At 45.2% G+C, this 27,984-nt stretch overlaps 1 protein-coding gene across 1 annotated transcript; it reads left to right on the plus strand.

Moving 5' to 3' along the window:
• On the plus strand, nt 1–27,984 carry MOGAT2 (monoacylglycerol O-acyltransferase 2). The gene is made up of 6 exons (XM_058830008.1): nt 1–94; nt 13,872–14,050; nt 23,741–23,945; nt 25,358–25,532; nt 25,678–25,877; nt 27,830–27,984. The coding sequence occupies exons 1-6, from the start codon at nt 1–3 to the stop codon at nt 27,982–27,984; spliced, it is 1,008 nt and encodes a 335-aa protein (XP_058685991.1).

A 27,984-nucleotide genomic window follows, 5' to 3' on the forward strand; every position in this document is an offset into this window, starting at 1 on the left:
ATGAAGGTTGAGTTTGCACCACGGTCTGTGCCACTGCAGAGAAGGCTTCAGACAGCATCAGTGGCTCAATGGGTCTTCAGCTTCCTGTGTCTAGGTAAGAGACATCTCTTTTTCCTTTTTTTGAGAAGCCAGAGAAGCTTTCCATAGAATTGCAGTATGCTTTGGGTTGGAAGGGACCTTAAAGATCATCCAGTTGCAATCCCCTGCCATGGGCAGGGACACCTTCCACTAGATTGGGTTGCTCCATGCCTGTCCCACATGGCCTTGAACAGGGCCCCAGAGATAGGGCAGCCACAGCTTCTTTGAGCAATCTGTGCCAGTGTTTTTGGCTTCTTCTCACCACCTGATCAGAGCACGGTGGCACTAAGGAATTGTGTGGCTGACTGTGCATGCCGGCGTGTGGGAATATTTATGGGTCTTATGCAGCATCTAAAACCAGGGTGGGGTTTTCAGTTTCTCTTGCTCTTTAGGTTAAGAGTTTTCCTGGTTTAAGCTGTTGCTCTGCTTGGTGTTAGGGATGGTAAATAGAATTACCATGCTTGAGGAATTGTACTCCAGGAAGAGTGTTAGGGATTCTGCTTTGCAGCCCTGGGAACAGACACTTCGCTTTTTACAGATGCCTCTGCATGTTCTAAAAAGTCATTTTTCCAAGAAAATCCAGATAGTTTGAGGAAAAGACACATCAGCAAACTGAGATGCAGACAAAGTCACTCCTTGGTGGAGGGCATCAGGTGCTGATGGAAATGGCACACATGCAGTTTTGGATAGGATGCACAGGGAAATGATGATGGGAGGCACAGGGGCACATCATCAGAAAGTGCAAACTTCCTGGGCATATATACAGCCCATCAGGCTGGAAGGTGATATCCCAGTGTTTCCTAATTTTAGGGAAATAAAGAGATGGGAGTATCAGAGGTAGGTTACCAGTGTAAAGTGTCTAGGGCCATTTACAGCCCATCAGGAACCAAGCTGGAAGGTAACATGATAGAATTTCCCATTGTTATGCCAGTTGTGAATCTCAGATTGGATGTATGTAAAGATCCTCATTTGCTCTGGCTAGACAGTTGTTAACTAGCCCAAAACACAGCAGATCTTTGTGTGTATCCCTGTAGAGGTACACAAATATCTCCAGAACTATACCTGCACAGAAAACACAGGCTGTGCTTCAGACTCCCACTCAATTTCTGAGATGGGCCGTTCCAAGATCTGCCACAGACCTGAGCCTGAATGGCCTACCTTTGCACCAGTATCTGAGGGACTGGAGGACTGTGCCATACTTTTCCAGACAATGCAGCTCTTTAAATGTTTCTTGGTATAGGATTGGCCCATGCTGTGTGTCAGGAAAATTAATCTACGAACACCAGAGGTTTATGTCCAAAAAAGAGACAGAGGAGTCCTGTAACTGTATTTCAATAAAAGAAGAGGCCATGGGGCATTTTCCTAGGGGTCTCAAATTTTTAGAGGATGCAGCCTCCTTTTTATTCTAGTTTCCCAGCTGCATTTCCCTCTCTCTTTCCCTGTTGGGTGAGGTATTTGGGAGGTACAGACTTCCCAAAATGCCTAATAACCAAGACCCCCTTATAATATATATCCTCCCCTGCACTTTTTCTGTTCCCAAATTAATTTATCAGCAGACCTACAGTTTGTTTGTAAAGACAAATCTCTCTCATTTAATTTATCAATCAGTGGAATCTTTCTCATTATTTCTTTTATCTCTCACTGCTAGTTTTACCTACAAGCAGACTCACAGTTTGTAAAGACAAATCTCCCATTCCTTTCAATCCCTCCTCTTTTATTTTCTCAATAATTGTTTTTACAAACTTTAGTTATCATTTACTTAATTTCTGCTACTGGGTCTTTTTTGGTTGTGCAGTTATTTGCAATGATATTAATTTCTGTCCTTTTATAGACATTTCTGGATTGGCAAGGCTACTACCTGCATCCCTTTGATCACATGTTGAATACATTGCACTAAGCAAGGGATTGTACATGGTAAAAAGATTAGAGTTGCTATAGCAACTCTATATAAGATATATAAGATATATTTTTTCCTCTATATAAGAGGAAAAAACCATTTATTTAACCCATAGTCCACCAGGTAACCACAAAAACATGTCTCATTCCCATCCTTTCCATGTTTGGACTGCTACATGAGCTAACTTTCTTATTCCTTTTGTTACTTGTTTCACCACTTTTCTATTTGCTAACAGCAGTTTGAGTCATTTAATTTTCCATACACTTCCCCTTCTTCTGTTAACTGATAATCTATTACTATTTGATATTTAAATATCACATTCCTCATCTGACTGGATTGGTTAGCAAGGTGGTCAAGAGCTGTTGCTGTCTTGTTGGTTATTATTTCAAAGACAGCTTGTAATCTAATTGTCCGATTCAAATTATAAATGGGTTCTCTGGCACCTGATATTAGTTCATTTGGATTCCAAGTGTCTGCTCCATAGTGGTGTATGATTTGCTTAGGTGGTCATTCATCTTTTCCTCACTTTTGGGTGCTCCCTCCAGCCAGGGATGCACCAATTGACCACTTTTCTCTAATTAGATCATCATATACCTTGATTCCTAACTGATTTGCCTGAACTTGTGGTAGCAAAAATAACAACAGTCTAATATACCCTACATAACATATCCCTGACCAGTTTGAAGGTAACCTGCGATGCCACCCATGCAGGGCCAGATCTTCCTGGCCCTCTGCAGATTCAACAAAAGTTAAGGGTAAAGTTTTTTGCTACTTTTTCTCTTTGGATTAAAAAAACAATTCTCCCACTCCTGGCCCAAACATAACTGACAATATAAAGGTGAGATTATTAAGAAAACCATTCTAATGGTGTAATCTAATCTCCTAACCTAATTCTTCTGTTGTCTTCCGCATCACTTCTGGTGACTGAAGGCACAGAAACCACTTAACATAAAGAAAACAATGACAGGAAGGATTAGCCCCCCAGTGACTGGAGATTTGAAAGGAGGGATGCCCATACAGACTATTTCAGCAGATAACCTGTGGGTAGGCAGTCTAGATGCACTGGCTGCTGCTGTGGTCCACTCCTGTGTTAGTGGAGTGTTGGTCGTGGTCTCCTGTCCTGCTCTTCCAGCTGAGATGTCCAAACCTCTGGGGTGTTAGAGATCTTGACCTGAGTGTGATGGGTCCACCCATGTTCAGCTGCCCTGAGGGCTGTTTCTGTGGTCAGTAACGCTTGGAAAGGTCCACACCACTTGGGCACCAGTGGTGCTTCTTTCCACTCCTTAACTAGGACCCAATCTCCTGTTTGGATGTTGTGAACAGCAATGTCCAAAGGTAGTGTCTGTGCTAACTGGGCTTCCTGTCTGTAAGGTGCCAGTCATGGGTCAGGAGAAAACCCACAACTCGTGCTCCAGGTGCTCATGAGACAAACAGCCTCGTCTATTATTCAGAACTCACTAAATACCCAATTCAAATTTCCCAGGCTAGACAGCCATTGGCTGATATCTGTTTCCCTGCCCAGCATCCTGGGCTGTGGTGTACTTTCTTCTCAGCTTGAATGGGGCTGGCTGAGGGTCCTCTATAACTTATCCAGGGACATGTTCAGACATGAACTGGGCCAGCTGACTTGGATTTGTGTTATGGTCAGATTCACTTTGTCCAGTCCAGAACAGCTGTATTGTGACAATATTGTGACACATGTCAAAGAGCTTTCATGAGACACAGTATCCTGGCCAGGTACTGGTTTAAATATATGTGTTCACCTCCCTGCTGCAATGAAAATTAGCAGGGTAAGAATCCCAAACAATTTAAAGGGGAATAATTGAATATTACCTTGGGTTTGGCTCTTATTCTTGCCAAAGCTAATGGCAAAAGCTGTACCCTTGGCATTTTAGTTTCTGTCACCAGTTTCAAAGGGTATTTCTTTATTCCTCCATTTATCCTTTCTACCTGATCTGAATTCTTGGGGTGCCAGGGGGTATGGAAGTCCCACTGTGCTCTCAAAGCAGCCATAATCCCCTGTAGGATCCCCCTGTAAAATGAGTTCCCCTGTCCAAGTCCACTGCCTTCACAATCCCATTTGTTAACTGAGCAAATGGTTGCTGAAGCCACTGGGAACTTTTCTGGCCACTCTGCCAGCTGGCATACCACTACCCTAATCCTAATATCTAAGCCCTCTTGTCCAGGGCATCTCAGCAAAGTACACCCAACATCTCTGGAAAGGATGTATAGCCCAAGGTCATTTCCCTGCCTTGCAATCTCCTTTGTAGTCTGGCTATTAGCTTTAGCCAGGCACTCTTCAACAGCTGGTTTTGCTACAACAAAGACCCGAGGCAGTACATCTTGAAGAAAGTCTCTCCCAATGCTCAAGAGTCCAAACAATTCCCTTCATGGAGACTCCCAATATTTGCAAGGTCAAAGCTCCTGGCATTCAATGTTTATTGTCTTTTATAACTCAGTTCTCCCCTCCTTCCTCTGCTGCTCTACCTTTAATTATCTCCAATTCCTCTGGTGGGAAAGACAGCAGCAGCACCACTACCACCACAACCACTGCTTCTTCCCTTCCCCTGGGAACAGCAGAGCCACAGGGAGCAAAGGGGGGATTCCAGAGACCTCTAGCAGAAATGCTCCTTTCTGAATCTTTCTAGACAGTCAATTACCTATTGTCTCTTTTGAGTACCTTGCCTCAATGTCCCTTAACAGCTTTTTCCTATTTCTCTGGGTAAATTCATTACCTCCAACAAGCGATAAATTGAGCTCTCCTGAGTGGACTTTGCCCCTGCAACTTAACAAATTTCTTATCTTTCCAAACAAATGCACCACCCCACATGCATATTTGGTACCAGTAAATATTCATTAACTTTCCCTAAGATATGAGAGCTGGCTTTTTTGTATTTTATGCTTGTCCTACTTGAAGTCTATAGCTGCTCCTCCTGGTTTAGGAAGGGGGATTCAACCATTTCTCATGTAACATTTCCTTGGGTTTTGTTAAGATTATTTTATTCGCTAATTAGTAAATGAAAATATTTAGCCAAATTATAATAATTTTGAAGCCTTCTGAGGCAGAACTGGGAAGGTTAACACATATTAGTCTGTTTCCAAATATATAAAAATTCTTATGCCAACTTAGCATAAAATTGGTTGAGACAAATTATACATCCATAAGACCTTTAGTGACATCATTTTTCACTAAAAAGACAAAACAAATTAGACAAAAATCAAACTCAAGAATATGTAAAATGTTTTAACTAATATTTGATCTTTCACCAAGTTACATGCAATGAAAACAGAAATTACAAGCATTAATAAACTGACAATGCAAGCAATTATGGTGATACTTTAAATTTAATTTGTTTTCATGCAGCTCCATCTCATGGGTTGGCACGTTCCTATAAAAGAAAAGTTAAAATTTGGCCTACTAGACCGATTATTAAAAAGAAGTAAAAACTTCTGGTGGCTAACACAAAGTGACAGAGTCCATGTGAAGAAATGGACTTATCACATTTAGGTGTGATTTTGCTGCTTGCAGTTTCTCTGCTCTCAAAATGTTTTCCTTATCTTTGATGCAGGGAAGTTTTACATTTCTAGAAAAGGCAAAGCAAACAGAGTTCCCTGGCAAAATATGCCTGAGTGAAACAGTTAATTGCATTAACTTATTCAGGTGGAATTTTAACTTTTATTCTATGAAGTGCTTGTTGCACCACAGGTTCTCATTGCAGTTTCCTCTGATGGATTGTTCAGCTGTTCAGCAGAGGGAGTGAGACTTTTTAAAAGTTTTGTAAGAGTTACAAATATTTGTGAATTAGGTATTTGAGTTGTTTTTATTTCAGGGTTTTAGCAGGCTTCTGCATTTTTCCCAGGAGCATTGTCTTATCAGTTTGCTCCTTTTGTTTTAGTGATTTTCCTTTTGGACACGATCCAGTTCAGCAGCAAGCAATGCCACTGCCTAAAGCCTTTCTTAATAACCAATCACTTTTTTTTAATTTTTTTTTTTTTTTTTTTTTTTAGTAACCAATTTCTCCCTATCCCAATTTTTAGCATCAAGTCCACCTTAGGGGTAGGAAGGTGACTAATAAATTAACCAAGTAAAGATAATAAACTATTTTCCCCTGAAGTTTTCCTATGGCTCCCACAGAGGAAGCTGCATGTTAAATACCTAGGCCTGCATAGGGACAACACCATCCCCACAAGGCAGCAGCTGCAGAATTGGCCTCAGGATTAGAACCTGACAATTCTAGTTTTCCACAACAAATCACAGACTGGTGGGTTTTGCCCACAAGATTGAGGATGCAGAATTGGCTTCAGGACTGAAACCTGCCAACTCTGGCTTTTTCCACAACAAAACACACAAAAAGCACAGGGGCTTGGGTCCCCTCCAAATGGGAGCCTTGATTCCACATAAAACCCCACTTAGAAAATGGAATTAAATCCCCAAATCTATTTATCACAATTTCCACAATTCCCTCAGAGAAAAATATGTTCAAACTTCTAAGCCTACAGAAGAAACTACAATTTCCACAATCCCTTGAATAATCAAGGATCTTTTTGACAATTCCCCCCTCCAAGGGATAAAATTTAAGGTGGATCAAGAGGCCCCTGTGTTTACTAGGATACACATCTCCTGATCTGGACCCACCTTAAAAGTTAATAAGGGCTCCAGGATAGTCGGTCCCTGGTATATAATGGAAGGCCCTGACACTGTTAGAAATCCATCTCAATTATCCTCTGGACTTCCTCCTCCTGAAGGTCCAGCTGTTTTGCGAACATTCCCGTTTCCAGTGTCCCTCTGCCCTGCAGAAAGTACACTGATTCTTTCTCAACCACTGTTTGGGTCAGCTCTTTGCTCCTGAGGAGGGAATGCTGAGGAGGGATGGTAGGGTCATCCTTGTGGCTGACCCTATCCATTCTATTTCAGTGGACTCCTTGGGTCCTGCAGTTTATCATTTGGGGCTGTAAAAACTCTGCCATCACCTTTGCATTTTCTTTCTCCTTTTCCTCATCCCTTTTTACATACACTTACTGTATCTTTTCAACCAGTTCATCCAGGGACTTACTCTGACCTTCCTCTAGTCCCTCCCACAGCTGCCTGTGGGTACTCATTCTCTGAGACCTCAAAACTATTCATTTTTCCAGTGAACCAAACAAAATCCTTAAAAGAAAATCCTAATCTTTTAATGTACAATCTGCATTTCCCGGGTATTCCTTCCTCCTTGTTCTCCCTCTATCACACACCGTAGACCAGAGCCGGTCCTTCTGCTGCAGCGTCCAAAGGCAGTTCCTCCCCACTGGCAGGCTTGGCTGGCATCACCACACGTGGCCAGGGTGTCCTGCAGCCCCACAGGGCCGGCAGCCGCTGCCACCCCTGCCCAGGGCTGGCGGTGTCAGGCACTGCCCAGCACTGAGTCCCAGCAGCCCCACAGGCCCCCAGCCCGTGCTCCCAGTCCCATACCTCCACACCTGGTCCTGCTGCTCCTTGCCTCAACCATATCTCTCCACACTCTCCTTTAACCAGTTCTGTTCCAACACAACAGCAAGATCCATCCATCCCCAGTTGTCAAGACCCCTTCTCAACTCCCCTTATTGCACACTGCTCCCCCCAGTCATGGGTTGTCAAGACCACGTTCTTGCAATTGCAGGTCTTCAGGCAACACAGAAGAGACAGAGCCTTTGTAAGGAGTTCCTTGGGAGGCTTTATTCAGCTTTTTCTTCAGAGTGCTCATGAGACAAAGAGCCAGGGAGTCAGATGGAGCAGGGGTTTATATAGGAGGAGCAGGACTAGTCAACTGAGGGTTCAGGGGCAGAACAAAGGGGAAGGTCCAATGGGATACATACAATCTGCATGGGATACACAAAATTTGCAAGGCATCCTTGGGGGGTGGGTGGGGTGGCTTGCCACAGCTGGCAGGTCTGATAGCTGGCATTTCTCCCCCAGGGGGCATGTAGCAAGCTGGAGTGTAAGGGCTTTTTCTGCAGGGGAGAGTGGCTGCCCTGGTGGCTGCCTTATTGGCCCCCACACAGGATCTTCTCTTAAGGTGGGAAGTGTAAATTCTCTCTGAGTTATTGTTATTTTGAAATTAAAGGACTCTCAGGCCAAATATATGGGAATAGGAATAATAGTTCTTTGCTAGTATGTATAAATAAAGAAAACTTCTATAATTTAATAGGAAAATTAAAATAAAATGCAGTAGTACAAGAAACACTGATTGAGTTACAATACAACCTGACACCCTGTTGGTCAGGGTGTTGGCAGCAGTCCTCCTGGAGTGACAGACACGGTTCTGTTGGAACAGTGATCCTGTACAAAGGTGTAGTTTTCCTCTGAAGGTCTAGTGGTGGTGTAGATGGGTCTGGTCTCTCCTCTGGGAATTCAGTGGAGAAAGGCTGCCTGTGGTGTTCCAAGTCTCAGATTATATCCAGGTAGGAATGCTGGGCTCCTCCCCCTGGGTGGAGCATTTTACAATGGGATGATGTAATTTTATCAGTCATGCAGTGAGACTCAATGGCTCATTAACAGAAGATGTTCCCTTAGAGGGAGGATGGGTTGTGGAAGAGATAAAGAACACTGCCCCACCTGGTTTTAACAGATGGTAATAGAATACATACTTTTGGTTACATCTTGAGTTGCAACCTAAGATGTTTTTGTTGTTTTGTTTGTTTCATTTTTGTTTTGTTTTTCGGTTTGGTTTAATTTGGGTTTCTTTCAGTGATACAATCTGAAACCAAAAGCAGTTAAGAAATGCTCTTAAAAAGGGCATTAGAAAGTTGGTAATGAAGCCTTATGAAGCAATTCCAGCTGGTTTGGTTAATTTTACAAAGTTTCTTTAAGCCTGGAGCTTTCCACCCAAAATCTCCCAGTTTAACCACTGCATAAACTAGATGCTAAGATCCTTATTTTCATCCCATAAGCTGCCAAACACCCTTTGTTGCACTGTTAAAATCTTCAGGCACAGAGCTCACACTTTCCATGGGCAGGATTTAGCTGCCAGCTGCTCCTTTGTTTGGGAGATAGGTTTGTGTCTGAAACACCGATTTGACTGATGCACAGCCCTTTGGCCAGAGATCCCCACAGCACTGATTGCAGACAGCTGTTGCTATGGTTGTGCAAATGCATCCCCTAAGAAGCCAAGCACTGGGGGAGGGACACATTCATTCCTGGCAGGATGCTGGATGAGGGCAGCAGCTCGGCCCCAGTGCTCTGCTCCAGCATCCCTTGCAATAGGCAGGCACTGTCCATACTGCCAGTTTTCTTGAGGATGCTCCTGACAAGAGCATGGAGACAAAAGGCTCCATTTATTTCAGAGGCTGACAGCTGCTGGAGGAGTGAAAGGTGTAAGAATAGGTTGCAGGATAAGGAGTGGGGACCCCATTGCCTTCCCAGTACATGATCCGAGTACTGACCAGTGCCCCCTTGTAATGGAGTTACCAGGCTATTGCAAAGAACTGAAATCAGCAGGCTGGTGCCCAGGCCTGCTACACTGCTTCCTTCTGAATCTTTCATTCCCACTTTCCACTGGGCATGGATGCCCATCCAGGCAGACCATGCAGAACTACGACTGCGTGGCTGAACCATGGCAAACAAACCCAGTGCAGGGGCAATACACCTGGGAATTCTACCTCTGCAGACCCAGCATACCAAACCCAGCCTTTGAACCTTCAAGTCATCAGGGTTGGCTCAAAGGGCATGTGGTACCAGCATGATCAGGCTTCCTTGGCAGCTGAGTGTAGTCCACAGATCAGCTGTGCCCAAGGGTGCATCAGCTGTGCCCAAGGGTGCAGTATCTGTGTAGGTGGCCACAATCAGGGACTCCAGGCTGGCACTGAGGACTTCAGCAACCTGTCTTGGCAGTATTCAAGGCCAGTTTAGATGGGACTCTGAACAACCTGGTTTAGTGGAAGGTATCCCTGCCCATGGCAGGGCAGTTGGAACTGGATGGTCTTTAAGATCCCTCTGACCTAATGCATTCTGTGATTCTGTGATGATCTTGCAAACCCTTCTGACAAGTGCAGTATGAATCTGACTCACTTTGGGGCTGTTGTGACAACAAAAATCTCTTTCTGTGGGCTGCAGTTTTCCCTGTTTCAGGCTGAATTACCACATTTTGGGTTAGGAGCACTTTGATGGGACATGGTCCATGCTCAGATTTGGCAAGAAAAGTCCTCCATGTGCTTTGAAACCTGTGTGGCCAAACCTTTGGAATCCACTTGGAGCCTATGACATATTTGTGCTCTCTGTGATATGGCCATTTTCTAGTCCAGAGAGGGATTTACAGCTCACAGCAAAACTACTCAGCATAAGAAACCCACCACTTCATTTTTGCTATGAGCTTCTTTGAAGGAATCCAGCCCAGGAAACTATTTGACCTGTGAAAAAATCCAAAAAAGCCATCAAATACACATTGATGTGTCTTTTCTTTGCTGAGTCCCATACAGCCATAGAGATGTGAGATGCTGGGTCCTGGACCATGACAAGTTGTTGCACCCCTGCTCAAGAGGTGCACTGCAAGAGTCCAGGACCATCTTATGATTGCTTTACCCAGAGCCAAACCTCACCGTGGACAACCACAGAGGAACCTTCCTGAATCTGGACTCATCATAAAATGCAAGATTTAGGGTCTGCATATGGCATTCTTTCTTGTCAGGGACCCTTTGATTTTAGTTTTGGTTTGAAGCAGTCTCTTCTTTCCATGGCAGTGCAGCAGCTAATCTCAGCCCAGCCCAGAATTATCTGGCTGTTTTTCAGATAACAGAACTGATGCATCTGCATTTGCCCTTAACCCTGCTCTTACAGCCCTTGTCTGCCATAAAAGAGCTCTGTATAAGGGCTTAAGCCATTTTATAGCAATTTAGTATATACCATTTGGCTATAGCAGAGGAGTCCAGACCTGCAGAAGGAGATGAGGATCATGTCTGTTTGCAACCTCACACCCAAACCTGCCCAGTTCTTTTGAGCAGTGAGACTGGTGGTGGTAGACTCAGTCTGGGGACCTGACATGGCTTTTGGGAAGCACTAATAGACCTCTGTGGAAATAGCCTGCCTCTGGTGGCACAGAAAGTGTCGGTGTCCAGACAGTGGTACAGAGTTCCTCCTCACCAAATTGCAGACCATAAATAATCAGGTGCCTGCCTAAGACTGGAATTTGTTTAGATGCAGATTTAACTGTATATTCTCTGGAACCTTCCTGTCTTTTTGGTCTCATCCACAGTAGCTTTTAGACTGACAGTCCATTCTGGGACAGTAATGGGCTACTTTCCCACAGAGCACCAAAAGGTTTCAAAAAGACAAAAAACCCCCACATCTTAAAATTGAGTGAAGGTCACTGAGTGCAAATTCTGCTTTGGGGGAAAAAAGGTTGATTTGTAAATGAATCAAGGAAGAAATTAATAATTATATAATTGTGAGATAAAGCATGGATTTGGACCAGAACTACTCCTTCACTTTGCAGAATGTACTTTGAACTTTGCACAGTATGATAAAAAGAGAATTAGGTACTGCACTGTTTTGCAGCAGACCTGATGACCTGGGTCCCAGGTGCAGTAAAACTGTGTTTATTTATCATATGGACCCTAGAGCTGCAGTTTATGTTCTAGGCAGTTCTTGAGAATTATGAAGTCTGTGTCTGTGGCATTTGAAAAAGACATGTGAGCAGCAGGCTGAGGGATGGGATTCTCTCACTCTGTTCTGCTTTTGTGAGACTCCAGTTGGAGTGGGTCCAGAGGAGGCCATGGAGATGCTTCAAGGGCTGGAGCCCCTCTGCTCTGGAAACAGGTTGGGAGAGCTGGGTGTGTTCAGCCTGGAGAAGAGAAGGCTCTGGGGAGACCTTAGAGCCTCTTCCAGTGCTAAAGGAGCTCTAAGGGAACTGGAGAGGGATTTTGGACAAGGGCCTGGAGAGACAGGACAAGGGAGAATGGCTTCACACTGCCAGAGGGCAGGGTTAAATGAGTTATTGGGAAGAAATTCTTGGCTGTGATGGTGGTGAGACCCTGGTAGAGGTTGTCCAGAGAAACTGTGACTGCCACATCCCTGGAAGCGTCCAAGGCCAGAGTTATGGGGACTTCCATGGTTCCATTAAAAGTGTGGCACCAAGTGGTTCTTTTTGAACTGCACAATGCATTATAGGTTAGATCTGTTTCTTTGCTGAGAGCTGCAGTTTCTCCCCCGACTGCAAAAATCTTAGTGCCTACCCAGGTGCCTGCTGCAGTGTCTTTACTTATAGGAAGATGCAATCCCATTTGGCTTTAAGGGGATTTAGGATCCTGTTAGATTATTGCTTTTTTTTTTTCCCCATAGGAATTATTGGTACCATCATGACAGTTTTTAAAAAGGGCAAGAATTTGTTTTTCAATGCACAGCTTTGTAATCAGGGTGATTTATCACCAAAAAAAAGAGCTACAAACACAATCTACTTATTTATTCTTAAGTGAAAGCAAACAAGAGGTACATGAAGGTCTTAGATGAGAGCATATTCCACTTCTGACGGGCATTAGCTGAGAGAAAGTGGAAGGAGCAGGTATTAGGTGACTCCCAAAGATGGAAAGCATGTCTCAGAGCATGAGGGTATGGATGCATCTATGTCACAGCAGAAGCTGAAGCTGAGCAGGGCATCTCCATCCTCATATCTTCCAGACCTGGGTGGTGGATCTGTAATGAGAATGCAAAGTAGAACAAAATATACAAAACATTATGTAATCCATGAGCTGGGGAAGGCAAAAGACTTAGATGAATCTTTGGATTTTCTTCAGCTCAGTCTTCCCATTCAAAAGGGTTCCAGAGGGACAGATGGAGAGGATGCAGCTCTTCCCAAGGTGCTCTGAAAGAGCTCTGTGTAAGGGCTTAAGCCATTTTATAGCAATTCAGTGCCACTGGGCTATAGCACAGGAGTCCAGATCTGCAGAAGGAGGAGATGAGGATCATGTCTGTTTGCAACCTCACACCCAAACCTGCCCATTTCTTCTGAACAGTAGAACTGCTGGTGGTAGACTCAGTTTGGGGACCTGACATCTGCTTTACCAGGTGGCAGCTTAGTGGCCATCATCACTTTCCAGTATCTGCAGACAGTGTTGGGCTCGGGTGGGATTTTATGTACCAAGTGATGTTTGTTTGCACAAAGACCTTTGTTCTCTTGTTTCCAAAACATAGGGTATAAGGGAGGTGGGAGATAGTGGTCAAAGCTGGGCACTAACTGGAGAAAGTCCCAATCATGGAAATCTTAGAGAATGAAATAGAGCATTCTTATAAAATTCATGATGACACTGAGTTGAAAAAACTGAAAATCCTCTAGAGTCCAAGATTAGAGATGGAACCTGAGAAGTGTAGGAAAGGGTCCAAAATCAATAATAAAAAACTCAGTAAAGAGTAAAATCTCATCTATGGGTATAAATCATGGACACAATTAAAATGGGGAATCATTAGCTCAAGATAAAGCTATTGGGGACTGTACATACTGGACATCACATAATTTTTTATTTTTTTTTTTTGCTTTTTACTTTTTGCTGCCATTGCAAAATATTGGATGTCATCAGGGGGTATTAACAGAAGTTTTGGGATAAAACAAGGCCATTATAATTGCAGAGATCAGTTGGACTCCAGGGAAAAGCAAGACAGCAAAGGGATAGAGAGCTGATCCATGAGAATACTGTGAATGGAATGAGATTTCATCAGTCTTTTGGGAAGAGGGGGACATGGTGGCTACAAGAGAGGTGACTGGTGTCTTTTCAGGTTACTGGGGAAGGTAGAAAACAAACCAATTCTGCATCAGAGGTGCCTTCACACTGATAAATTCAGCAGCAAGCCCAGTGGAGGCTCCATCCCAGGACCAAAATGCCTCTCCAAGTGAACCATTCCTCTCCCAAAGTCTACCTAACCCAACTATCAAGTCACTGCTGGCTTTTCTTTCAGCACAGTGCTGTACAGTTGCCTTCATCGCCCTCTTCTTCACTCCTTTTTGGCTGGTCAGTGCCCTCTATGCTGCATGGTGGTTAATAGACAGGGAGAAACCCAGGAAGGGTGGGCGGCGGATCCACTTCTTCCGGAACGGCATCGTCTGGAGGTACATGAAGGACTATTTCCCCGTCACGGTAAGTGCCACCAATCCATTGGCTTTTCAGTGTCTCAGGGACCAGCTTTGTCCTTGGAGTCTAAATACAGTCTGGGGCCAGCAGTCATGGCATGGGGTGCTAGGAATTTGGTGTTGAAGGATAATATTGCCAGCTCCCAGATTACTCAAAGACACAGTAAAAAATGAGGATTACCATTTTTAAAAACTGCGTCCTTCAATCAGCTGTCTATTCTGCACCTTTTTAACCTTGTTGCACTCCAGCTGTTAGGGAAATCTCACCTTTGTTTTCCATGTCTATATTACAACATTCCTGCCTTCCAGGTTGCTCAGAATTTACCCAGTGGGCACAGGGCCAAGTTTTAACCAAAATCTAAGATATCCTGGGTGCCTTGCAATGCCAGTATCCCATTCTGCTGAGGAAGGGGATGGATGGGCAGAGCTGGGGGTGCACTGGGCAGTCTCACAGAGCTGCTGTTCTCTTGAGAGGGACATCTGAGACATTCTCTGATTTACTTAATGCATGTGGCTGGCCATTGCCCTTACTCTGTTATCTGGTGTCCCCTTGGCACGGTATGGATGCATGCAGCAGCAGCAAGTCCTGCCTCAGAGCCATCACAAGTTGGTATAAATCTGAGCAAGGGAGCAGAAGAGTTCATGGGTTGTGCAAGGAAGCTTCAAGGGTAGATCAGGCAATGGGAATTTCTAAGATAATTCCTTTAGGAATATATTAGATGGGATGCCCCCAGCTGGTCAGAGATCACCTAGAGTCAGAAGCTGACTGCTACAATCCAGGATAATGAAGTTGGGAGCCCAAAAAGCCAAAGAACCTACCAGCCCAAAGGCAAAAACAACCCAGCCTGAGAGTCCATCCTGCATGGAGTAGGGGCTGGGATAAGGATTAAGGGGAGCCAGAGCAAAGTGAAGACCAGAGATGACATGCTCATCAGCTTTTGCTCAAATAGAAATAACCCTCTTCTCTGCTCTCATAAGATCACACCTGGAATACTGTGCACAGTTCTGGTGCCCCGATGTAAGAAGGTTGAATGGCACTTCTGGGGCAAGTCCAGAAGAGGCCACAAAGTTGATAAGGGGACTGGAGCACCTGCCATACAGAGATGGCTGAGAAAGTTGGGGCTGTTCATCCTGGAGAAGGTTGTGTGGACACCATGCAGCACCTTCGAGTATCTGAAGAGGCCCTACAGGGAAGATGGAGAGAGATTGTTCATCAGGAGCTATAGTGATGGAACAAGGGGAGGATGGGTTCAAACTGTAAGAGAGTAGATTTAGATAGGATATTGGGAAGAAGTTCTTTGCTGTGAGGGTAGTGAAGCCATGGTACAGGTTGCCCAGAAAAGCTGTGGTTGCCCCATTCCTGGAAGTGTCCAAGGCCAGATTGGGTGGGGCTTGGAGCAACCTGGTCTAGTGGAAGGTGTCCGTTCCCATGCCAGGAAGTGGAATTTTAAGGTTCCTTTGGTACTGAAATCAGTCAGAAAATAAACTTTCTAACACAGTTTGAAGTGTTTGAAAGTAGGCATTCTTTATCTGTGTGGGACACCTTGCAAGGATGTCTCCTTTAATCTAATGTGGTTGGTGAGGCTTTACAACATTATAATCATGTATATTCATTAAAGCGTGACTCTTAGCTAACACATAAACATCACATTTTCTAGAACTAACTTGCATGCATCTGCCTTCTATTGGAAATCATTATATGATCCTGGAGTGATCTCTGGTGGTCCTATTCAGTGAATACTTCAATTTTGAACGTGACCTTTCCTTGAACTTTTTCTTTGAGTATGTGCTGTTGGTTCTGGTTACCTAACTTGCAAAAAAACCACTGTAGCCCTCTTTATCTGTTCCTCAACTGCTAAGCTACATTTATCATCCAGTGTGCATACCTTTACATAATTTAATCTTTTTTTTGCAAGTTAGTCTTTAAGCTCTATTCAGCAACTTCAGGGGAACTGAAAATTTATATTCTCTGTTATTTATCACATTCCAACCCAAACCATACAGAAATTCAATGATTTATGTGACTGCAATAACCATATGCAAGATATATTCTGTAAATTATTTGTATTAGCTGTAAGCCACCACTTGTGAAGTGTTGGACCAATCTCTTTGCTGAAATTTAGCTGCCATCTCAGCCCAGCAACGACCTTTCTCCTCTCCCTTTCTAAAGAACATGGAAGCCCGCTCCTGAATGCCTCACTGCATTCTGTCTGTCCTTTCTTGCAGCAGGACCACTAACACCAGTAGAGGGAGCATGGTGTGGGGTCTGGCTGCAGCTCGCTGGGTGAGGGCCCAGGGGCTTCCACAGAACCCTTCTCTCCACTTCTCTGGGAGAACACAGAGGAAGTTCCACAAAAGGACAGCAGAAACATTTAAAAATATATATAATATAGAGAGCATTATAACCAAGAAATCACATAATACTGTTTCTCCAAAATATTTTCTCAGTCATGGAATTGTAGAATCAAAAAATGTTTTGGGTTGGAAGAGACCTCAGTGATCATGCAGTTCTAACCCCCCCTACCATGGGCAGGGACACCTTCCACTAGACCAGCTTGCTCCAAACCCTGACCAATTTGGTCTTGAAAACTTCCAGGGATGGGGCAGCCACAGCTTCTCTGGGCAACCTGTGCCAGGGCCTCACCACTCCCACAGACAAGAATTTCTGCCCAATATCCCATCTAACCCTGCTCTCTGGCAGTGGGAAGCCATTGTCCCTTGTCCCATCCCTCCAGGCCCTTGTCCAAAATCCCTCTCCAGCTCTCTGAGCTCCCTTAGCAGGAGGCTAGAGCCACTGGCAGGGGCTCAAAGGTCTCACCTTTTCTTCCTCAGGCTGAACAACCCCACTTACCCAAAGTCCAAGTGCAAGGGACACAAGGAAGTGAGATCTGGGGACACAGACTGGGTTGGCATCCAGGACTCTGGGTTGTATTTGTGTGTAGATAGAGTTTGTTAAGCCCTGGAGCATTAGGCTTTCTGGGAAGATTAGGTATGACTCCTAATCCTACCAGATCCCAGCAGCAAACTTAGTATGGTCAAGTGTTTGGAGGCAGCAAGTGCTGCCTGCTGTTTTATTTTAGGAAACAGCTTTAAACACTGCTTTTAAGGGATCCCTGTGCATGTTTGCTGTCGTGGAAGCAAAGGGAGGTTGGGGTGAGCATCTGCTTTCTGGGCAGTGTTAATTTGTAGTGTGCTGCAGAACATGGAGCATGCCAGTGCTGAGACAGGCCACCACAGTGTGTGCAAGGTGCACCTTCTGCACACACTTGCACTTCACCACCCTTGCACAAGTACCACTTGTTGTTGGATTTATCCCCCTTGGAACTGACTGCCTTTTAATTAATGATCTGAAAATCAGAGTCAGGCAGGTCTTGAACGAGCTTGAGTGTTTTTAAAAGGGGGATAATAAAAACTGCAGTGAGAAACCAAGTCAGGGTCCAATGCATTGCCCAGGGAAGTTATTTCTGCTTAATTTCCCTGCATTTTAAACCTATTCTAGTCTGGTTTTGTTTTGTTTGTTTATTAACATTTATTTATTTAATTTTCCTTTTAATTTATTTATTTATTTTTGAAATATGCTCTCATTCTGGTCCTTCAATTTGCCTGGAATTGTTTCAAAATCGTGTAGATGTGGCACTTGGGAACATGGTTTAGCGGTGGCCTTGGCAGTACTGGGGTAATGGTTGGACTTGATGGTCTCAGAGGGCTCTTATGACCTAAATGGATCTATGATTCTTCATTTCCAATACATGGCTGAGCTCAGCTGCATTATAATGTTGTGAAAAATACACCAAAAAGTTTTAAATTAATCTGTTTGAGCTAGAGTATGTCAGATAACCTGTGATGCTTGCTGTGTTGATGCTGCCTACAGAGTGATTTTGGATGTTGTCAACTGCTCTATCTATGCTATGTTCAAAAAGAAGTCAGTAATCTGTCTGCTGCTGCCCAAACCCTATCTCCATTTTCATAATGCCGTCCTCCTCATTTATCAGGGCATCTTTACGATGAAGGATACACCCAGACTAACAGTAAAAACAAATTCTGTCCCCATGCCAAGTGAATGGACATTGCTGCTTTTTCCCCCCAGCCCCATCCTGTCCTGTCACCATCCTCCCTCATACAGACAAGGTGCTTTGGTAACCTCAGATGAGGAAGGTGAAATGGGGAAAGTGTAAGCATGAGCTTGACAAAATCTATCTTTACCACGGTCATCAAACAGAAGTCACCATCTTTCTCACTGACTGAAAATTGGGGCTGGATGTTTGGCTTAGACAAGACATCTCACCTTTGGATCACACAGCTTGGGTTATGAGTCCGTTCTAGCAAATAAAGGTCTCGGATAATTTTGGGGACTGTTGTGGTTTTTTTAGGCTTCTCAGTGAATTTATTCCCGTTGTTATCAGGGGGACGCTGGAAGAAGGCATCTTTTTGGGTGAATAGTTAGCGATCAAGACACAAAAAGAAGTCTCCTGGCATTCCAGTGGAGTTGTTGTGGGGTTGGGGAGTTTTTGGCTGGAGGAGTGGGTTTTTCTCTTCAGAGTTTTTCAGGATTTGTGGCGTGATGTCACCACAAGTTGTGAACTTAGACGGGAGCCGTGGTGGGGGTGAGGTCTTACCTTCCTTTCCTCCTTTCCTAAGGGGATTGAGGAGAGCGGTCGCACGGTGCTGAAGGAGTTTGTGTACTCGGCTCCAGGACTTCACTATGCTGCAATTCGGCACTACCATCCAATCTGCCTGCTTCCCTTGCTTCTGCCAGCTACTCCTTGGTAGTGCCCAGATCGAATGCTGCCCCTGAGTTTGCAAAAGGAGCAATTTCCTTCCTTCCCTCACGCCACCAGCTGAGGGGATCGCTCTGCCTCGCTAGGGCGGCCAGAGGCACCTGCCAGCTGCGGTCATAACTACACCATGAGGAAAAACTCTAGTTGGAGGGTTGGATGCTTCTGTTACAGAATCCCAGAATCACAGAATCACTAGGTTGGAAGAGACCTTCAAGATCATCGAGTCCAACTGGTGCCCTAATACCTCAACTAAACCATGGCACCGAGTGCCACATCCAGTCTTTTTTTAAACACATCCAGGGATGGTGACTCCACCACCTCCCTGGGCAGACCGTTCCAGTATTTTATTACTCTTTCCGTGAAGAACTTTTTCCTAATATCCAGCCTAAATTTCCCTTGGCACAGCTTGAAACTGTGTCCTCTTGTTCTGTCACTTCTGTCAGTTGTTGTCTGGTGAAAGAGACCGACCCCACCTGAGAGTGATAAGGTCACCTCTGAGTCTCCTTTTCTCCAGGCTAAACAACCTGAGCCGTTCCTCACAGGGTTTGTGTTCCAAACCCCTCACCAGCCTTGTTACCTCCTCTGGACATTCAAGTGTCCCAACATCCTTCCTAAACTGAGGGGCCCAGAACTGGACACAGCACTCAAGGTGTGGCCTCACCAGTGCTGGGTACAGGGGAAGAATGACCTCCCTGCTCCTGCTGGCCACACTATTCCTGATCCAGGCCAGGATGCCATTGGCCCTCTTGGCCACCAGGGCACATTGCTGGCTCATCTTCAGTCGGGTGTCAACCAGCACCCCCAGGTCCCTTTGTGCCTGGGCACTGTCCAGACACACCGTCCCCAGACTGTAACATTGCAGGAGATTATTGTGACCAAAATGCTGGACTCAGCACTTGGACTTATTAAATTTCATCTCACTGGACTTTGCCCATTCATCTAAATGTTCCAGGTCTCTCTGCAGAGCCCTCCTACCTTCCAGCAGATCGACACACGCTCCCAGCTTAGTGTCATCTGCAAATTTACTAATGAAGGACTCAATACCCTCATTCATGTCATCAATAAAAATATTGAACAGACCTGGCCCCAGCACAGCCCCCTGAGGGACACCACTGGTGACTGTCACCAGCTGGATGCAGCACCATTCACCACCACTCTCTGGGCCATCCAGCCAGTTCCTAACCCAGCACAGAGTGCTCCTGTCCAAGCTGAGGGCTGACAGCTTTTCCAGGAGTGTGCTGTGGGATACAGTGTCAAAGGCCTTGCTGAAGTCCAAACAGACAATGTCCACAGCCTTTCCAACATCCACCTGGTCATAAAAGGAGACCAGGTTGGTAAACATGACCTACCTCTCCTAAACCCCTGCTGGCTGGGTCTGATACCCTGGCTATAGTGTAAGTGCTGTGTGATGACACTCAGTATAAACTGTTCCATTACCTTAACAGGTACTGAGGTCAGGCTGAGTGGCCTGTGATTACCAGGATCCTCCTTCCCACCCTTTCTGTGAATGGGTGTCACACTGGCCAGCTTCCAGTCATCTGGAACCTCACCAGTGAGCCAGGACTGTTGGTAAATGATGGAGAGTGGCTCCACAAGCTCACCTGCCAGCTCCCTCATCACCCTGGGATGGATCCCATCTGGGCCCATAGATTTATGAGCATCCAAGCACCTCAGCTGTTCTCTGACTGCCTCCTCTTGGATAACGGGGGGACCATGCTGCCCCAGGAGAACAGTTGTCCTGGAGGCAAGTTGCTTTCCCACTAAAGACTGAAGCAAAGAAGGCTTTAAGTACTTCTGCCTTCTCCTCATCTGCAGTTACTAAGTTCCCTCCCTTATCCAATAAAGAACAAAGGTTGGTCTTCCCTTTTCTCTTGCTGTTAATATATTTGTAAAAACATTTTTTATTGTCCTTCACAGAAGTCGTCATTTTAAGTTCAAAGTGAGCTTTGACCTCTCTAATTTTTTTTCCTACATAATCTAGCACTTCCTGAGAGACCTGACCCTCCTTCCAAAGATGTCAGGATGGAGGATAGTCCCACTCCTTGACACCTCAAACCCAGTTCCATTAGGCAGTTTGGCTGGACAGCAGGAGGGGGAGGCTGTGCAGAGTCACATTATTAACTTTCCCAGAAGTTTAGGAATGGACCTCTGCCAGGTGGAGAGAGAAGGAGTGAGACAGTGAGAACAATCCAGAAGAGAAGATGGAGTTTCTATGTTGAAGAGTTTCCAGAGGGAAAATGGTAGTGTAGGGTCTAGACCTATGGTTTAAGAGACTTTGTCCAAGTTTCTCCTCTGCTACAGATTTCCTTCTCATTCTTGTACAAGCTCTGATTTCTCAGAGTTTTGGCCAAATCATCCAGATGTGAGAGGAATCTGTGATAAAATGAGGACTTTCTTTCCCAAGGCTACTGCAGGGAACAGCTCTTGCAGAAACATTACCCAGGTCCACCAACTCTTGAGGGACTCAACTGTTACCCTCCAGCTGTCTGGTTTAGAGCAGGGAGTCAAAAAACAAGATTCAAAGACTGGGTGACATTGGAAGAGAACTCTAGAGGTCAACATACCCAACCCACTGCTCAAGCAGGGCCATCCAGAGCCAGGTTCCCAGGATCATGTCTTATCACAGAATCACAAAATGGCTTGGGTTGGAAGGGGCTCATCCTTGTTTGAATGAGGACACCTTCCACTAGGCCAGGTTTCTCTAAACCCTATCCAACCTGTCCATGAACACTTTCAAGAATGGGGAAGCCACAGCTTCTCTGGGCAACCTGTGCCAGGGCCTCACTATTCTCATCATAAAAATTTCCTCAAGCTAGTCTCATAGAATAGTCCTCATAGCTTAATTTAAAAGCATTCTCCCTCATGTTATCACTCCAAGCACTATCCTTTGTAATTTCCTTTCTGCTCCTCCCTCTTCTTTAACTGGGATGAGCACCAAGATAGCAGCTGGATGTTTCTTAGGGAGTGTTTTTACAGATGTGTGGTGTCTTACGAGAGGCGAACTCTCCCATCAAGGCAATTTGACCACTCAGTGTCTGCCCTCTTGCACCGGCCTTGCCCCTTCTTGTCTCCCTGTACACACAGAGCCAGAAATGTAGCAGTTTCCAACAGGCCTGAGAAAGGTTGTTTGGAAGCTGAAGATGAATGCAGGAAACATTGATGCAAGCTGAGATTACTCAAAAAAGAGCAAATGGTGGAGGGGGCCTTGGGCACTTAGTGATTCAGCCATCTGCCTCTCTTCCTGCCTAGAGACCTCTGCACCTGGGCAGCAGTGGGACTTTTGTTTGTCCATTCCCTTCATTAGGAGCAGGTGCTTGAATGGGCACATGTACAGTCAATAGTGCTTTCAGACAGGTGGAAAATGAGCCATGATGGAAGAAAGTAAAATACACTCTCATGGTTAACCTGCAGTTCTAGTTGCTTCTAGGAAAACACATGCACCATTAACTGCACCGAGTGCAGATGGAATCAGGGTATTTGGAGGGGTGACACCGAAATGCATAGGGCTTTGGTCGTTCTTGAGCACAAATGCCTTTGAGTTGTCTGGAAAGGCATGGTGGCTCTGTGATAACAGAATCACAGAATTGTTCAGGTTGGAAAAGCCCTCTAAGACCATTGAGTCCAACTGCTCTCCAGTACCATCACAAACACCACTTAATCATGTCCCCAAGTGCCACATCATATTTTTTGAACAATTTCAGGGATTGTGGTCCCACCAGTTCCCCAGTCATCTTGTTTCTATGTTTGACCACCCTTTAAGTGAGGAAGTGGTGTGACGACTAACCTTTGAAAGGTTCATCCTTCCTTGCTACTGTGAGGGTCCTCAGCATCCACAGAAATGGTGCAGAGATGTCAGCACTCAGTTTTGCCTGCTTCTGCCTGGGCTGTGCACATGCTGGCTCATTGCATGTTGGCATGCAAGGTCCTCTTGGTGCCAGAGCTGGAGGGTGGCTTTGTCACACCAGCTCCTCTCCCCTGGGCAGCCCATAACAGGTGTAATGGAGTTCAAATCCCAGTTGTCCCTTATCTCCCTTTAACCATTCCCTCTTGTTCTGTTTGGTATCCATTCTCCCATGTAGTATATCTGAAGCTTCAATATCACTTTCAGATCGGCTGAGGGTTTTAACAAGCTGCTTAGCCAGCCCTCAAGGGCAGGCCATGAGCTGCACTGTATCTGCAATCCATGCTGCCCATCCCTAAAATGCTTGACATGGGCATTCCCCGTTCCCTCCTGCTAAAGTCACAGCAGCCTTGGACAGACATCCATTGCTCTTTGATGGATCTGGGCACCCAACACAGGCACAAACAGCTGGCATCCTGCAGGCTTTCACCAGTGGGAAAAAAACCATCAGCTTCTCAGTTAGATGTCTAGGAATTAGATTTCAACTTACCATGTGTGAAAACATCCTAGAATCACCTGGCACATGCTTCTGGACAGGATAAACCTTTGATCCACACCAAATTGTTGGGTGGGACATGTGCTTGCACTGTGTAGTAGGTCTACCAGAGTGATTATGTACTCCCTCTACAGTTCTGGTTGTGGCATCAAGTGGTACTGTGTGAAAGAAATCACCCTTTTCTTGCTTTTTCCCCCTTATTAGAAAATGTGTTGGAGGACATTTTAAACAAAGTTGGTTCCCAAGAGCACCTAGACAAGTTCTAGGCTACATAAGGAACTGTGCCATTAGAAAAGTCATTTTAGGCCAATGGATAGGAGGAGATGGAAATATGGGCAATGAAATACATCTCAGTTGAAAATGAGGGAATTGTTCCAGTTGACTTTTCCCAATAGAAAGACATGGTGGGTGCAAGACACTCCCCTCCAGGAATGCCTTATCTGCTCTCCATAGCCAGTGTTCCACCCTGCTGAGATTACAGCACTAACCCTGGCCCCTTTTTGACTTCATCCCCGTGTCTAGTTGGTGAAGACAGCAGAGCTGGACCCTCGGCAGAACTACCTGCTGGGATTTCATCCCCATGGAGTCCTGGCAGTTGGAGCCTTTATCAATTTCTGCACAGAGGCATCTGGCTTTTCCACACTCTTCCCAGGCATCACGCCCCACCTGATGATGCTTTCTCTGTGGTTTCGCTTCCCGTTCTTCAGGGATTATTTGATGAGTGGAGGTAAGGAACATGGGCCTCTGGCAAGCAGTGGTATGTGTGGGTGCTTTTTTGGGGAACACAGAGTGAAGATACATGGGGAAGAGGAGTCAAGGATCTGTTTTCCCTCACCTGGAGCCAACTGGATCCCATTCAGGGACGCAGCTATTTGAGATGGCAACCCAAAACCTCTGAAGTTAAAAATTGCCCTCCTTGCTTTTATCTCTCTTGTTCAACTTCATAAATGGTCTCTGTGCTCAGTGCATCACTGTGCCAGGTGCTGTGTAACAGCAAAATGCAGAGCAAATTGTGAACAGAAATGCTGAGAGCTGCAGGTCAGAATGTTTCTGTATTTCTTTTCATAAAAATTATATTCAGGCTTGAAATTGTGAGGAGAAAACTCTTTTTCTGAAGCATCTGCTGCTTCCAGGGAAGCAGTATCTAGGGACAGAGGATGAAAATAGTAGCTCATGCTGCTGCAATGGAATGTGGTGGTGGAGAAGATGTAGTGAAAAGGAATTCAAAAAGGGATAGGTAAAAATTAAACAGAGAGAAGTGAAAAGGGAGTTTTGATAGAATTTTGGACACTGGCAGGATGACCTCCATCTCTCAGCAGTGGGCTTGGCAATTCAGCTTCTCCAGCTGACTGTGGGCAGAATTCAATAGGCTAAACAAAGGCATCCAGTTCCATCTGATGTACCCCAAGGCATCCATTACCCTGTTTCCCACATAAACTCTTGTTCCTGCTGCCAGAGTATTTATGTGGAGTGAGAAATCCAAACAGTGAAATATATGAGAGACCTATGGCTCAGGTGAAGGAAGGTTTAATCACTGTAATGTCGGAGTTGGGTGCATAACGCTCAGGTCAATTGAATCCATTTCACAGTGAGGTTTTAATGTGCAAATTGTTTTAGCCCCTGAAACAAGGGCTTTTTTAAAAAATAGTCAAAACAACATTGCTTTGTCATTTTAGAATTAAAGATTTCTATCTTATTCAAGTAAATAACACCAAAGGACCAAATCCATCATCAAATTCCATTTTTAATTAGCACCATCCACTGAAAAGCATGTGTGTTTTGACCTAAAGCAAACGTTTCTCTGACTTTAGAATTATTCAGAACTGGACACGATCTCACTTGACAACAAATTGAAACAGATTTTACCTAGAGCTCAAGTGCAGCTAGTTCCCCATTTATTTTTTTTCCTAATTTTTTTCCCTCACTTCTCACTTCTGAGCCAGACAGCAAATGGATTATTGTGTACTCATCCAGCAGAGCTGTAGGCAAATCTAGTACCTTTAAAGGGAATTGGGCTGGGGTTTTCAAATCTGAATATGAAGTGTTCAGCATCTCTCCAGAGATGGGTTATGGGGAAAAAAGGTCCAGAGCAAACCACAGACAGGTGGGTTTTACTTTTAATTCCTCTCTGCTCTCCAGGCCTCATCCCCTCTGACAAGGACAGTGCATCATATGTGCTGCAGAAGCCAGAGGGTGGGAACCTGCTGGCCATCATTGTTGGTGGGGCACAGGAGGCACTGGATGCCCATCCAGGATCCTTCACCTTGCTGCTGAAGAACAGGAAGGGATTTGTGCGCCTGGCCATCCAGCATGGGTAATGCAGGGTGTGGGGTCCAGGGGTGCTGAGGGAGACCTGCTTGGCTCTGTGGCTGGTTAATGGGGTGTTTTGGAGAAGAACAAAGGGGTTCTGGAGTGGGCTTTGCTAATCTTGACACCCTATTGGTTTTGACTCCCTGCAGCACACCTCTGGTCCCTGCCTTTTCCTTTGGGGAGAACAACATCTTTGATCAGGTGAAGAATCCTAAGGGCTCCTGGCTGAGGAGGATTCAGTACTGTCTCCAGCAGATCATGGGCATCTCCCTTCCCCTCTTCCATGCACGAGGCATCTTCCAGTACAGCTTTGGGCTGATACCCTACCGACGGCCCATCTGCACCGTGGGTGAGTCAATCCACAGAGCTCTGACATGATGCCAGACACGCTTAGGCTGGCCAAACTGGGAAAACAGGGACAGTCCCTGGGCTGTGTCATCCTCTGGCCAGGCTGAAGCATCATGCCAGAGAGCACGAACAGTGGCGGGCTAGAAAGGTGCTGCAAAGCAGCGTGTTCCAAATTGCTCATGTGTCACACTGGTTTGGTAATCTGGTTTGATCTCATGACAGATCCCAGGCCATCTGGGCTGTGTTGGGAAAAGCCCCAGAGCAAATGCGGCCAACCTCATCACTCCTGTGAGATGCAGATTACCCCAACACCACAAAAAAACAGGTTACAAAAAACACTACAATCGAGTTGTGTTAAACATCTTCCAAGGAAGTTTTATAAACAAAAGTAGGACCAGCAGGTCTAGGGAGAGTATTCTGCCCCTATTCTGACAACCAAGGGCTTGGAGCATCTGGGTGACAGGCTGGGAGGGCTGGGTATGCTCTGCCTGGAGAAGAGAAGGCTCCAGGGAGACCTTAGAGCCCCTGCCAGTGCCTAAGTGGCCTCCAATAAAGGGGGAATTTGAAGGGCATATTTGAAGGGAATTTGAAGGGAGATTTTGGACCAGGGCATGGAGTAACAGGATAGCAGGGTTAGATGGATATTGGGAAGAAATTCTTGGCTGTGAGGCCCTGGCACAGGTTGCCAAGAGAAGCTGTGGCTGCCTCTCTTCTCTGAAAGTGTTCAAGGGCAGCTGGGACGGGGCTTAGAGCAACCTGGTCTAGTGAAGAGTGTCCCTACTCATGGCAGGGGGTTAGAATGAGATGATCTTTAAGGTCACTTCCAAGATAAATCATTCTGTGATTCTCTGAACACTCAAGCAGTTTGTAAGTTTGCTCACTGTCCTGTGCAGTCATATCTGCAAATCCAAACCTATTTGCATGTGAGGAAGTTGAACCATATTGACCATGTCCATGGGAAACCAAATTTCAAGAAAATCTTTGGTTTTGAATAAGTTTTTCAACATCTCCATGCTTGGCCCACTAGTGTGGCTGATGCTCTGTGAATTAATGTAATTAAAAATGCTATTTGGAAGGGCACCACTGATTAAGTTTGACAACCAGCAATTACTTCTAATTGTATTACAGCCTGTTTGGATTGTCTCAATGGTTTTATGAGCTGTGTGGTATCACATTGGCTCATCATTAATTGGATGAAGAATAGCCTTATAAGATGTTGAAACCCTCCATCACTTGACAAAAACAATTTGAGTAAGATACCAGAGCAAGAGAGGTGCCTCATGGATTTTGTCTGTCCCCTGCCAGGTACCTGGTCCTGCTCCTGGTAGCTCTAGGAGATGGAAAGGCTCTTCTAGAGATAGGAATCAAAATAACTAGATTTTCTGTTGAATAAAACATGATTTTTAAAAGATCAGTAAGTACTTGGTTCCTAATAAAAATCAGATATTTCACAGAATCTTTAATCTGAGCAAAGTAGAAGCACCTTTACTGCAAATGTTTTTCAATAGTGTGGGGCTCCCCTGTTCCTCACATTCTCCATTTGCAATGCAGATTCCCAGGGTCATGTGGAAACAACTTGGAAAGCCCAAACCAAGTATTATCCTGTCTTTATATTGTGTTTATCTGCAGCACATCTGAGATGTGAGAAGCACTCTTGGGACTGCACTGGGATACAGCACTTCTTGCTTCAAAAGGCTACACAGAGGGTCTTTAACCAACATTGCAGATGGGTAAACTGAGGCAAGGACCAGTGTGATCCTGGAGACCAAGAGCTTGGTCAGGATCTGAGCCACCATCCCTCCTTGGTTGTGCTATCTCCCAGGCTCCAGGAAATAACTGGTGATACTGATGTGTCCATCCTGGAGAGGCTGACCTCAGCTCTGTGCTAGGGTGAGCGAGGTGTTCAGAGGTACCTGACATTGGCTCCTCCTAACACCTGTGCTTCTTTTCCAGTTGGGAAGCCAATTCCAGTGCAGAAGAGGCATGAACCCTCGGAGGAAGAAGTTGATCAAGTCCATCAAAAATATCTAAATGAATTGTCCAACCTCTTTGAGAAGCACAAAGCTAAATATAATATCCCAGAAGAAAGCCACTTGGAATTTATATAG

This window comes from Poecile atricapillus, chromosome 1 (assembly GCF_030490865.1).
Source record: "Poecile atricapillus isolate bPoeAtr1 chromosome 1, bPoeAtr1.hap1, whole genome shotgun sequence".
In the NCBI taxonomy this organism is placed as follows: Eukaryota; Metazoa; Chordata; class Aves; order Passeriformes; family Paridae; genus Poecile; species Poecile atricapillus.